General features: G+C 45.0%; 1 protein-coding gene across 7 annotated transcripts in view; it reads right to left on the bottom strand.

Moving 5' to 3' along the window:
- The window catches only part of KALRN (kalirin RhoGEF kinase), a 669,312-nt gene that overhangs the window by 287,057 nt on the left and 368,861 nt on the right, over positions 1–13,394 (bottom strand). For all 7 annotated transcript variants that reach the window (XM_053903452.1, XM_053903454.1, XM_053903456.1 and 4 more), the window contains exons 14-15: positions 9,649–9,844; positions 237–403 (exon numbers count right to left, since the gene is read on the bottom strand). In XM_053903452.1, the coding sequence (XP_053759427.1) occupies positions 237–403; positions 9,649–9,844 (363 nt within the window). The remainder of the gene's footprint in view (positions 1–236; positions 404–9,648; positions 9,845–13,394) is intronic.

Raw genomic sequence — 13,394 nt, 5'->3', positions numbered from 1 at the left:
TTGGCGAGAAAACTAACACACCTGTAGTTTGAGGCTTGCACCATCAGATCTAGTCGTTAGATCCAGTAGGTAGATAGCAGCGTCACTTTCAAAACTAAATGACCACTCCTTAACTCACCTGTTTTCTGCATTTGGGTTACACCAGTGGCTCTGCATGCCTCACCCCGTACCAGGAGCAGGGCCCGGCCAGGTGGGCAGCCCAGACCAAGGGAGGAAGGTGTTGGGGCCAGGCTCACCTGTTTGACCTCGGCCTGCAGGTGCCGCAGCTGGAGGCACTGCTCTAACCGCTTATGGGTCTGCTCTGCGTTGAGCTCCAGTTCGTGCTGCTTCTCATGGAGAAACTCCAGTAGCTCTTGTACCTGGGCTGCCAGATCGATGTCTTTCTCACAGATTAACTCGATTCCTGATTTAAAACACATGTAAAAACAAATAAAAATAGTACTATAAAGACGACATTTCCTTCAATAAGCAGAGGAGAGCTGAATGTGGAAACAGCCGCGAGCAGGGCCCTCCCAGCCTTCACACATCCCTCTGTGAAACCAGACAGTGTCATATTGAACCTTTGTTTGGGATGTTCAAACCATGCAACCTCTTTTGGATTATCTGATCCTTTGTCTGGGAATTTCATCAGCTGCTTATTATCAGCCGGAGTTACAGAGAGGTGGTTCTCAGGGTGTCCATCCCCAGAGAAGAAAGCACTAGTAGGAACTGTTGGGGGTTTGCTAACACCTACAATATTCACAAGCAAGGCTCTCAATCATATTGGGAAATACAATACAAAACCAAAAAAAAAACAAAAAAAAACCCAAAAACCAAAACCTCTCTCCATAACTTCTGCCAAAGGCAGAGTCTTTTAGCCGGTCAGACGCAATTTATAATTAGATGGCAAGTTTGTTCTGACGAGAGTCTCTGGGCAGTGGCGATTTTATTAATCAACAGCTTAGGTCCCCTAAAAAGGCAACTCTTAGAAATGCACATGCTAGCTGTCATATACTGTTTCTCAAAACACAGGAAAATACACCTAATAAACATACCCCAGAAGTACCACATGGGTCCTGACTGCTTATCCATTTACAAAAACCATGTTAAAGTTGTGCCCACACAAGGAGAGTTTGCTCACCATCCTTCCGCTTATTCAAAGCACTGAGTAAGCCCAGGCAGCCACTGACAAGCATTCCCAACATTTATGGATATGTCACCCAGCATTAATAAGCGGCCAACCATCTGACCTGTGATGGGGCCTCCAGTCAATACTCACTACGCAGAAGCTGTGGCTCATTCCTTGTCCATCCACCTCTCCACCTTCCTTACTTTTTCCATATACCTCTCCACACAGGTGTGGACACACACACTCTTTCTCTCCACCAAGCCAGTGCTCCTATTTATACGTCAGCAGCAGACAGACTGGAGGAGCCTTCCTCAAACAGATCTGTGTTTCAGCATGGATCATTAAACTCTGACACAGAGTGAGGGGACTGCCTTAGTTATCACAGGCCTACTTGTCTGCCAGTGGCTTGAATTTGATTCCCTCACATGAAAAGTGTGCTAGCTCTGGAGCCAGTCCTGAGTCAGGATTGTGAACATGGGCAAATTATCTAAGCTGTCAGAAGCTTCACTCTTCTCATATGTAAAATAGGACTTTACATACGTACCTGTCTCATAAGCTACCTGCTCAGGGGCTCCTTGGGAGGATTAAGTGAGATAATGCACATAGAGCATCCATCATGTAACATGATAAACACAGACCTCGCTCCTTAGTCCCATGGCTTTCCTGATTCCTGACTCTTAAACTCTCAACTCTCTGCCTTCTTATATTCATGCCCTCTTGGTTGCTATCTAACTCCAACTTGATGAAAATTATAACCTGTATTGTTTCTTGGTTCCAATTGTCCACCTAGTTCTAATTTTTAACCTTGCTCAGACCCACAGCTTTAGAAAAATCCTTTTATTTTTAATTAAAAACAATTTTTAAAATTTATTTCCTTCAAGAGAGAGCAAGTGGGGAGGGGCAGAGAGAGGGAGAGAGAGAATTCCAAGCAGGCTCCATACTGTCAGTGAGGAGCCCAATGTGGGGCTCGAACTCATGATCCCTGAGATGAAGACCTGAGCTGAAATCCAGAGTCGGATGCTCAACTGACTGAGCCACCCAGGTGCACCAGCTTTAGAAAATCCTAACTCAGGATTGCTTGCCTCCTTCTGATCCCTGACACCACTTGGCCCTGAAACTTCTCAGTTCCGTCCAGATCCTTTCCCCAGCTCCTCATCCTCGAGTCTATGACCCAGTGAAGCTCACAAATAGGGAGTCACCCATCAATGGGGTTGGGACTAAAATTCCCAGCAGATAAGTCACAAAAGGGTAATGTACTTCCATGGGGATCACAACCCAAGCAGCCTGCCAATCCCAATGTACAGTCACATGAAAACAAGTCCCCTTTGGGAGACATCCCCATCACTCTGACTCATATCTTCAGAAATTCATTACCATCATCACCAACACACCTGCCGGATATGGGGAGGAGGAGTATAAAGAGAGTGTACACGTGCTAAAGGAACTTCATTTCTAGAGGCAAAAAATAGGGTTTTATATAAGGACAATATGGAAGAGTGGGAAAAATTTCTTTTCTGGTGTTACATGGTAATAATTTCAGTATCTTTTCATGTTTATTTTTTTCTACCAGTTTCATAATTCCAAATCCCAGCTCCTGAAATATCTGTAGGAGACAGAAAAGAACGGCTTGTTCTTTTGGCAGTCAAGTCTCTGAAGTTACTATTTTCATTTACCAAGGGGACAAGGTAGAGCATCTCCTTGACTGAAAGGAAAAATAAGAATACAAAAATTCCTATCTCTGCAGTGCTCAGCATAGTGCAATGACCCTTGGCCTCCGTATTTACTTTCTGGAAATGTAATTTAAGATCCATCTGCAGAAGCAGAAACTCTTCCCTGGTTCCAGCCACAATGCAGGTTTTTTCCAGCTTGTTTTCATTCCACATGCATCTGTGGTGTTTAGTATGCTAGGCTTGGACAAAGTGTCTTTCTCTGGGAAGCCCATGGCTCACCTCTGCCACATCGCATGTAAATGGGCCCTCTAAACTGGTAACTCATCAAAGGGGCCAGCACCTGCTTAGGATACCATCCAGAGCTGGCTCCCAGCCTGCCCCGAGACCCAAGCCCTTCACCTGCACCTACCTCCCTTGATATTATTTTATGAGAGATGAACACAAGAAATAAAACGGGTGAAGACCATGCTTACTGCACTTCTGTGCTCAACAACACATCGTGTTGTAGATGAAGTGAATGGGAGGTACATCAAGTGGCACCTAGAAGGATAGAAGCTCACCCCTCCCTCCCAGTGCCTCCAAATGCATCAGCATGAGTCCCAGTCAGAACTCATCAACTGGTAAATATCCATCAATCAACAGCAAATGGAGTTTGCTTGTGTTCACATTACTGTTCTCAATTTAGTCACAGTCCTGTTTTCCTAGGGGCTCTCCGAAATGCAGCAAGACACATTTGTCCTTTCCATCAAGCAGTGAAACCTATCTGTAATGAAACAGTTTGTCAGTCTCTTTAGGGCAAGTTGTGTTGACGTGTCCCACAATATTTTCTTTTTTCTTTTCTTTTTAACATTTATTCATTTTTTGATAGAGACAGAGCACGAGTGGGGGAGGGGCAGAGAGAGAAGGAGACACAAAATCCGAAGCAAGCCCCAGGCTCTGAACTGACAGCACAGAGCCCGACGTGGGGCTCGAACTCACAGACCGTGAGATCACGACCTGAGCTGAAGTCAGACGCTTAACTAACTGGGCCACCCAGGCGCCCCGTGATGTGTCCCATGGTATTTTCTACCAATCCTTCCACCAGAACACTGTTGGGGGTGTTCCCTCATGAATTTGTCCATGTTCTTACAGGAATGCAGGCTCCCTGGTGCTATGGCCACATGTCTTATATATCTATGCATCTTTAGCACCTAGCACAGTGCTTGACTCATAACACCCAATAAATACCTCTTCAGTGAATGTATGGGCCTCTTCAGGAAAGGGCTCAGGTCATGTCCTACTGTGCATCTGCTAGCTCTGGGAAAGGACAAACTTAGGTTTGAATCTATGCTCTGCCCCCTATTAACAGTGAATTTCCAGGCTCGAAATCCTCTCTGACCTTGGGTAAAAACAATCCCAACAATGTCTTCTAGGGGTGTCATAGGACTAAGTAAGTTTAGGGATATACAGTGCCTGGCATTTAGTAGGCTCAAAATATCTGTGTTCCCACTTTTTCCTTTCCCTTGAGTTAATTACAACATACTCATTGTTGATTACCAATGGAACCATTGAATGGCTTGTAAAAATGTAAATAAAAAATCTTATCATGAGGTATTTATGGACTTGCTCAGTGCACATCATTAGAAACTGTGATGGTCTAAATGTTATTAGACCACTGCTCTCAATTTTGGCTCACTTTAGATCTGGAGAATTTTAAAAATTGCCATGCCCTGGCCACACCCAGGAGACTGTCTTGGTGGGGGACCCGGTCACCAGGAAGTCTTAATCTCCTGTGGTGATCCAAACACACAACTGAGATGGGAAACCACTGGATAAGAGGGTATAGTGGCCAGCAATCCAGGGACAGAGATATTCTTTATGCTACACTCAGTCAGCAGAATGATCCACACTGTGTTTGTTTAGAGCCTGAGGCCACAGCTAATAATCTCACTATACTTTCCTTTGTTGCCAGGTTGAGGGTACCACTTAAACTTCCTCCAGGAGAGAGGTGCTTGTGGTCTAGGGTAAGGTATAGGTATTCCTGGCTATGCTACTCAGAGATATGTCTTTCAACTCTTTGTGTGTTCTTTAAACATCAGCCTGCCTTCAATAGAGAATATACTTTCTCTTTTCTCCTCCCCTCCTCACTCCTCTTTCTGTGCAATTCCCTCAATGTAACACCCAGTTCAGCAATTACAAAATCTTTTAATCGGGTTTTTAGAACAGCATTCTCAACCCTGGCCATATATTAGAATCACCTGGGAAGTTAAAAAAAAAAAAAAAAAACTCTGGGCTCACTCCAGACCAATTAAGCAAGAATCCCTGAGGAATGGGGCCCAGACCTTGGTAGTTTTAAGTTCTGAAGGTGATTCTAAATATGCAGCCAGGCTAAGAACCATTGTTTTACATCTAAGTTCTCTTCCCCTCCACTCAGCCCCCATCAGATCCACATTTCCATTAACCCCAGAGTAGCTCCTCTTTTGGAAAAAACACAAGGCTTTTCTTTCCTTTTATGATGCAAGTGAAATTATTTATGGCCCGTTATTTTTACACATCTCTTCCACTGCATTGATGTTCACTCCATTAACTAAGCAAATACTGTTATTGAGAACTTGCAGTGAGTACAAGACATAACCACTCTGCTAGATGCTGGGAATGGAAAGAGAAGGAAGAAAGAGTCCTGCCCTCAGGCTGCTGGAGAAGCTGCAGGAACACATAACTGCAACAGAACACAGTATGTGCTAGAACACAAGTGCAATACGTCATAGTTATCAAACTTTCTTGAACCCTTACCATGCTCACATATTATCACACTGCATCTTCACGATGACCCTACGTGGTGGGTATTCTCATGATTGCCATTTTCCAGGGAAGGTGAGGCTTGGAGAGATGGGGCAGCATGTTCAAGAACACCCAGGCAGGGAAGGGTACGGCTGGATGCCAACCCAGGCACTCTTCCTGTCCCACCTGTACTCTAAGCTCTATGCTCAAGGAGGAGAAGAGTGATCCCCACCAAACTTATTTTTATTGATATTCAAATTCCAGGGGTGGGTTCTTCCCAAGCACAGTAAATTTTAAGTATCATTGCCACAGATCCCCAAAAGTTTTCACTTTAAAAACCTCACATAAAGAAAGAGCTTGAGGGGTACTTGGGTGGTTCAGTCGGTTAAGTGTCCGACTTTGGCTCAGGTCATGAACTCATGGTTCGTGAGTTCAAGCCCCCCATCTGGCTCTGTGCTGAGGGTGCAGAGCCTGCTTCAGATTCTCTGTCTCCCTCTCTTTTTGCCCTCCCCCACTCATGCTTGTGCACTCTCTCTCTCTTAAAAATAAACATAAAAAAAAAAAGAGCTTGATGCTTTGATTAAACCACAAAAGCAACATATCCATTGGACATGCAGCTCTTCTTATTCTCTTCTTATAAGGTCACATGTAATAGCCACATGGTCAGATTTCATTGGAGAGAGATGTGGCACGGCCAACGGGGGTGCTTAGGCTGAATCATCATGGCAAGTAAGAGCTGGAGAGGACTTTAGGAATCCAGGCCCACCTCCCACACTAGACAGAAAAAGAAAGGTCTAAAGAGAAAGAACAGGAACTTCCAAAGGCTGTTTGCTGATAGTGGATTTGTACCTTGACTTCACCTAGCATGTTTTCTCTAACTTGACTCTTTCCAGCAAAACCTGGCACCTCCCAACTTGAGGCTGAAATAGATAATGCTAGAGTGAGGGAAGAACCATGAGCAAGTGAAGAAAGTGTTCAGGATTTGCCTTTTAGTCCTAAGGCTAATGCTGACTTAAGCAACAGCTTTTGCTTTGGTTACAGCTGTGGGCACACCAGAGGGATTTAATGGAACCTGCCTCAACGTTACAGATTTCACACCTGAAAATAAATATATGGAGATTCCCTACTTCCATTTATTCCTATAAAATCTAAGCATAAGCCCTTAACTAGTTTAGCATGGAGGGCTAAACACCAAATGCTTAATTTTTTAACTGTCCTTTTTCTACGACAACAGTTTATTTACCCTTTGCTTCAAATATAGTTTATTAAACACACATAAATGACTAAGACATTTATTGCCTCAGTCCTGTGTCTCTGAAGTCATGCATTCTTCAACCACCTGGGGAGCAAGACCCACCCTGAGTTCACCCCAACCTTCACCCCACCCCCCAGCCCTGGTGCAACTCTGATCTCCCTTCTTCCACGCTGGAGAGGAGGTAGATGCATTCTCTGCAGGACCAGGCATTCAGCAGCAGACAGGAAGTGAGCTTGCATGAAACCCTTGGATTCATTCCCTTTGAAGCCTCATGGACTATGCCAGACTGATTAGCTAGCTGTGGTAGGAATGAGGGAACAGCCAGTCCCAGCAGAGAGGGCTGAAGAGGCCAATCAAGCCTCTTTTGACAAAGCTCATTTCTGGATCAGGATACTGTGGGTGTGGGCAGCGCATCTGCCTGGGGTGTTTTCACCTACTTAGCCCTCAAGGTTAAGGAAGCCACCAAGCACAGCTGACCCCCAGTCACAAGCAGCTTCAGGGACTGCCAGCTCCTGGTAGTCTTTCTGTTACCATGGATACCTGGCTCTTGGGACAGAGATGGGCTTGCCCAGGTCATGTCAGGCCCCTGCTATAAAGTGCTGCGGTTTGTAGGCAGACAAGCTTTCCTCCTGCCAGATGTATCAATACCGAGGGACGAAGGGTGAGCATCCCTGCCAGGCTTCTCTATCCCAGCTTCTCTCCTATGTACTAGGTGTACATTCTCTCCTGGTTCCCAGCCTGAGCTGGATAGCCAGCTATTGTGAGCACCCTGAGGGCAGGCTCTAAGGTGAAACCCTGAGTCCAGATAAGGCTCTCAATCACAGAGAAAGGATCATTGTCCGCCCCCCCCCCTCCTTTCCTAATAAGACCTTAAAGATGTACAAGCCATTACCAACCATGCATCTCAAATTTTAATGTGCACATGACAGACTTGGAGATTTTGTTAACGTACAGATTGAGATTTGTAAGTCGGTGATAAGGGCTGGGATTCTATGTTTCTAATCAGCTCTCAAGTGATGCTGGTGCTGCTGGTCCAGGGCCCACACTCTGAGTAGATCCTAGATCAGTGGTGCATTCAAACCACCTAGAGGGCTTGTTGAAACACAGATTGTCGGGCCCCACCCCAAGATCTGATGTGGCAGGTTGTATAGGCCCTCAAACTTGCATTTTTTACAAGTTCTCTGGGGATGCTGATGCTGCCAATATGGGGACCACACCTGAAAGTTCCTGTCCCAGGGCACGCCAGACATCAGCTCTTGTGATTTAATCATCACGATAAAAGCAGTGGTTCCCAGCTCTGGCTGCACGGTGGAGTCACCTGAGGAGATTTTGCTGACGCTCAAGACCCATTCAGAGGTAGTTAAATCAGAATATTTGCACTTGGGGCCTGGCACTGCCATTTTTAAACGAGTGACCAGAAAGACTGCAATGTGAATGGCCCTTCTTGGGGCTATGCGCGGCACAGTCTACACCCTGGAAACAAGCCTGGGCAGCCGCAGCTGTTCACAACACAAATGAAAATTCACGGCAAGATTATGCTGAGCAAAGTGAACAGAATTTACCAGATTGTCTCTCCTCTGGTTAGAAGTGAAGTTTCTTTGAATGTTGTTATTTATTCCTTCAGGTCATTCAAACAAACACAGTAGCCTACAGTCAAGTTTGTTTGCAGACTAACGTCTGCCTGACACTCTCATGATTCTAAACATCCTTCACGGTCAACAGGGACATGGACCAACTGTGTTTTAAAGAGCTGATGGTCTGAGCCCCTGTCCGCTTCTTCCTGGAGGGTGAGAAACCTGAGCCAATAAGGACCCAGTGGTGAAAGCAATGAGTGGGTCTAGGTGGAGAGACTGTGTTCCAGCACTCTACTGTTCATGTGCCCCCATGAGTGACTTCTTGCCTTCTGGACTAGCTGGACCATGGGACAGCTATGGCTGTCTCCAGTTCTAACACCAAAGGCCATTTTGGAGAGCGGCAGGTGTAACAGGAAGGGTTCATGTATTTGTTGGGTAAATAGTGAATAAATCTTGAACACAAAAAGAAGTGAAATCTGGGTAACTCAGCCTTGTTTTTTTGAGAAGTTATAAAATTATATGACCTTGCCATAAATTTTTATCATCACTTCTTACACTGATGCACAGACCAGTGATAAAGAAAACAGGTCTGTGAGAGGCCTGAACCAGAGACCTGGAGCCAGCGCTGGGGTTGGAGGATAGAGCAGAAGAGGGAGGTTGGGGAGTAGAAGTGCCAGGTCTACACATTTGAATACAATTCGCATGGCTGGCTGGCTGCTTTTGGAGCCCCTTTGGTTTGTCCCTGCAGGCCACCATTTGTTTTTTAATCAGCGCTAATTTCCATGATTTGTGTTCCCCATTCTCTGCACAGCACCAGGAGACTGTGGCCCAATCCGTATCTTCCTTTTTTAATGTTTATTTTTGAGAGAGAGACAGAGACAGAGAGACAGAGACAGAGTGCGAGTGGGGAAGGGGCAGAGAGACAGGGGGACTGAGGATCTGAAGCAGGCTCTGCACTGACAGCAGTGAGTCCGACTGGGGCTCGAACTCACGAACCATGAGATCATGACCTGAGCCGAAGTCAGACGCTCAACCGACTGAGCCACCCAGGCGCCCCAAACCTATCCTCATCTTTACTGGTGCCTAACGGGGCAATCTCAGACATGTTATTTCAGCTCTCATGCTTTAATTTTCTTTTCTTTAAAATGGCAAAAATCTCTGTTCCTGTGTCGGAGGGTATAGAATGAATGCGCAGAGTACGAGTGCTGGTTGGAGTCAAGCTGGCATTCTTGTTTTCATCACCTCCCTGCCAGAAGAAGGAGGATGGGAGAGGTCACTTGCCTGAGGCCTGGACCTCCATGATGTACTGGTGCAGATCCTGACCCTGCTGGATGACCTCGAAGGTCATGTTGTTCATGGCCAGCTTCCGCTCCGTGTGGCGTTGCAGCCGCTGCTCCGCGAGCGTCAGATCCTCTGTATTGAAGTCATTCATCTGCCGGAGCAAGTCTTCATTCCAGGCGTCTAGCTCTGCTGTCACCTGTTAGGGAACGACTGTCAGTATAGGCTCTCAGGTCCGTGAGAGCCTGCTGAGCTGAAGCTCACCCATTCCAAGCCCATGCATGGACCCATCCCTGCTTTGCATCTGTCTGACTCCTAAACTCATTTAAGCACCAGCGCCACACCCCCACATACGCACACCTGTAATTGTGTTTCATGCCTCCGTGTGTTTCGATGTCGATAGCAGCACAGGAACAACAGCAAATGTTGGATGGTAAGTTACCGTTTAAAAAATTTTTGCCTACCCCATTCTATTCCACCCCCACAATGACCCAGATGGGCACACGGGGTGGAGATCTCCAGGTCCATCATACTGAAAAGGAAGCTGGTGTTCACTCAGACAGATGGAATCTGCCCAGAGTTCACCCTGCTAGTGAGGAACATACCTATGGATATAACTCAATTCTTTTTCTTTGTCCAACATACCAAGGTGTTACTCAAAAAATCTCATCACTGGAGAGAACCTCAGAAATTAAATATCTAAGTCTCACTGTTTCTGAGAAACAGAAACTGAGGGCTGGAGAAACCCGTGAATGGCCCCAGGTTACACAATCAGAGCTGGTGTACATCAAACCCAGGGGCCCCATGTGGTTCTCTTGTTCTGTTGTGCAGGACTCTCTGCCTGCAAAGGCTAATCCCTGGAGATGGTGACTAAAGGTGGAAACAAGAGCAGACTTCTAGAAATCCAAGCAGATATATGCTATAAAAAGGCATGATTCTAATGAAGACTGAAGCATGTAATGAATGAAAACCCTGCCCTAAGACAAACTTGCCAACTGGTTACTGCTCTATACCTTCACCCATGTGACTTCCCCTGGCTCACCCTCGAACACATGACTGCACAGAGAGACTGAATCCTACACTTCCTCTACACTAGCTGCCGTCATTCACAGACGGGAACTTGGCAGTACTGAACAAAAGCAATTCCACCTGATCAGTGAATCAAAGAACTCTTCTGACATGGTTTTCAGGGTCGCTGTCTCATGCTCATACCCCCAGGTGGCCCTGTGAAGGAAATGGCACAGGGACCATCACCTTCTTTTCTGAGAAGAGGGAATGAAAGCCTCACCCCACATCAGACAGTGGCAGTATGGCCCAGGCAGCCTAGGCACGAATCCTAGACACTCCCCCCTGCTGTCCCCTTCAGTGATTTCCATTATTATGCATCTCTCCCCCCCCCCCACCTGCCCCCACAACCACTGACCTGTGGCTGACAACTACTACTGCTCCAGGAACATCCGGGGACAGAGGGAGGGAGAAGACCAGCTTAAGGCAGCTGGGAGATGGCACACTTCTATCCTGTGCTGGGGCCATGCAGACTGGAATGGGATAGACAAGTGGTCTGGCACAAGGGGCTGACATCTGTGGCACACAGGACTCCATTTTTTGTCTAACATTAAGACCTTTCTTCATGGAAAGGGTAGTTGCTGTCTTGGAAGCAAAGATGGGGGAATTGTAAAAATACCACCTTTCCTGTCCTAGGTTCCCACCTCATTGCCCCACATCTTTTTAGGTCAGCTAAGGGATCCATTGAGCTCAGGAGGAAAACCTAGTATCTACTTATCTTGGGGAGTTCTTGGGGATCTGGGAACCAGCAGGTTGACAGACAAAACAGGATTTTGTTGTATTCCATCTTTTAAAAGTACTTCTCTAACTAGAGTAAGGAATTAAAATGAGAATAAGAGAGATAATTGATTTATAATTTATAGGATGAATAGGCCTGTATATAGACTAGGCCCATATATGTTTTTCCTTCATGTATTTAAGAAAGTTTAAGTATAATTTACATAACAATAAAATGCACATATTTAACTAAGCATTCAGTTCTATGAGTTTTGACAATTTTTTACACCCATGTGGCCATTACCAAAAAACAAAATATGGACCTTTCCATCACCCTAGGGAGGGTGCTTGTGCCCTTTTCCAGTCAATTCCTGCCAACTTCCACTCCTTGACATACCTCAGGTACCATATTCTGATTTTTATCACAATGGATGTAGTTTTGCCTGTTCTTGGATTTCATACTAATGAAATAGTACAGTATGCATTCTTTCAGGTCTGGCTTCTTGTATTCAACATGTTATATTTATTTATTTTTAATGTTTATTTATTTGAGAGAGTGATAGAGAGCAAGCAGGGGAGGGGAAGAGAGAGGGAGACAAAATCCCAAGCACGCTCCATGCCTCCAGTGCAGAGTCCGATGTGGAGCTTGAACTCACGAACCATGAAATCATGACCTGAGCTGAAACCAAGAGTTGGACGCTTAACCAACTGAGCCACCCAGGTACCCCAACATGCTATATTTAATATTCATCCATATTGTCATGTGTATGAGTAGTTCATTCTTTGCTACTGCTAAATAGTATTCCATTATATAGATGTATCACAATTTATTTATCCATTCTCTGGCTGATGAACGTTTGGGTTATTTCTCGGTTGTTTCCAGTGTTTGCCTATTATAAGTATAGCTGATGTGAAAGTTCTTATACAAGTCCTTCTGTGGACATATGTTTTCATTTCTCTTGAGAGTTGCCTGGGAGTGAAGTCATAGGGTCACAAGGTAGGTGCATGTTAAACATTCCCAACAGCAATTTTACATTCCAGTAGGAATGTGTGAAAGTTCCAGTTGCTCTATATCGTCACCATCATTTTGTATCATCAGTCTATTTAAATTTAGTCATCCTGGGGGGCATGAAGTGATACCTCATTATGGTTTTAGGATACTAATGACGGTGAGCACATTTTTCATATGCTTATTGGCCATTCTTATCCACTTTTGCAAAGTGTCTTTTCACATCTTTTGGCCAGTTCTCAAAAACTAGGTTAATTATCTTTTGCTCATAGATTTGTAAGAGTTCTTTTTTAAAAAATTTATTTAAATTTTAGTTAGTAAGCATACAGCATAAGATTGGTTTCAGGAGTAGATTTCAGTGATTCATCACTTACATACAACACCCAGTGCTCACCATAACACGTGCCCATAAGAGTTCTTAATATATCCTGGATAAGTCCTTTATCAGATATTATACTGACAACAGCCAAATAAATTTTTTTAGCCTATTTCCTGACCTATAAACTAAAGAAAATTAGAATAAAACAAAGACAACAAGCATGAAAGAAGAGCCTGTTTTTTCTTTCAACTTTAAGTTCTGTTTTGTTTCCATGAAACTGAGTTTATGCAGGGTCTGTTTGCTTCAGGAAGACTCCACAGGGGTCCAAAGGCAGGAGTATGTGGAGAACAACGTGTTGAGGCTCCTGGTAAGGAGCAGGACACAGCTGAAGTTCTTTAGTTGGGAGAGTGAGCCTCAGAAATCTGGGATCTTGGGAATCTGAATCTAAAACAAATGTGATACATGTCCAGCATTCTGAAGCTGGTATTTCTATATTCTTTCCCTCTCCCTTTCCCTATCGTCCTCTACCCTAACCACCTTGACATCATTAGGTTGAGGGCCCAAAGGATGAGAATTCCAAGAGGCTACTCAACACATCAGCCTGACTTCTAAGGCCTTCTGGGGTCTGCTCGCTTTTCT

Source organism: Panthera pardus, unplaced genomic scaffold (assembly GCF_024362965.1).
Source record: "Panthera pardus isolate Hobbes unplaced genomic scaffold, ASM2436296v1 HiC_scaffold_16, whole genome shotgun sequence".
In the NCBI taxonomy this organism is placed as follows: domain Eukaryota; kingdom Metazoa; phylum Chordata; class Mammalia; order Carnivora; family Felidae; genus Panthera; species Panthera pardus.
This window is presented reverse-complemented; position numbering and strand designations above follow the sequence as displayed.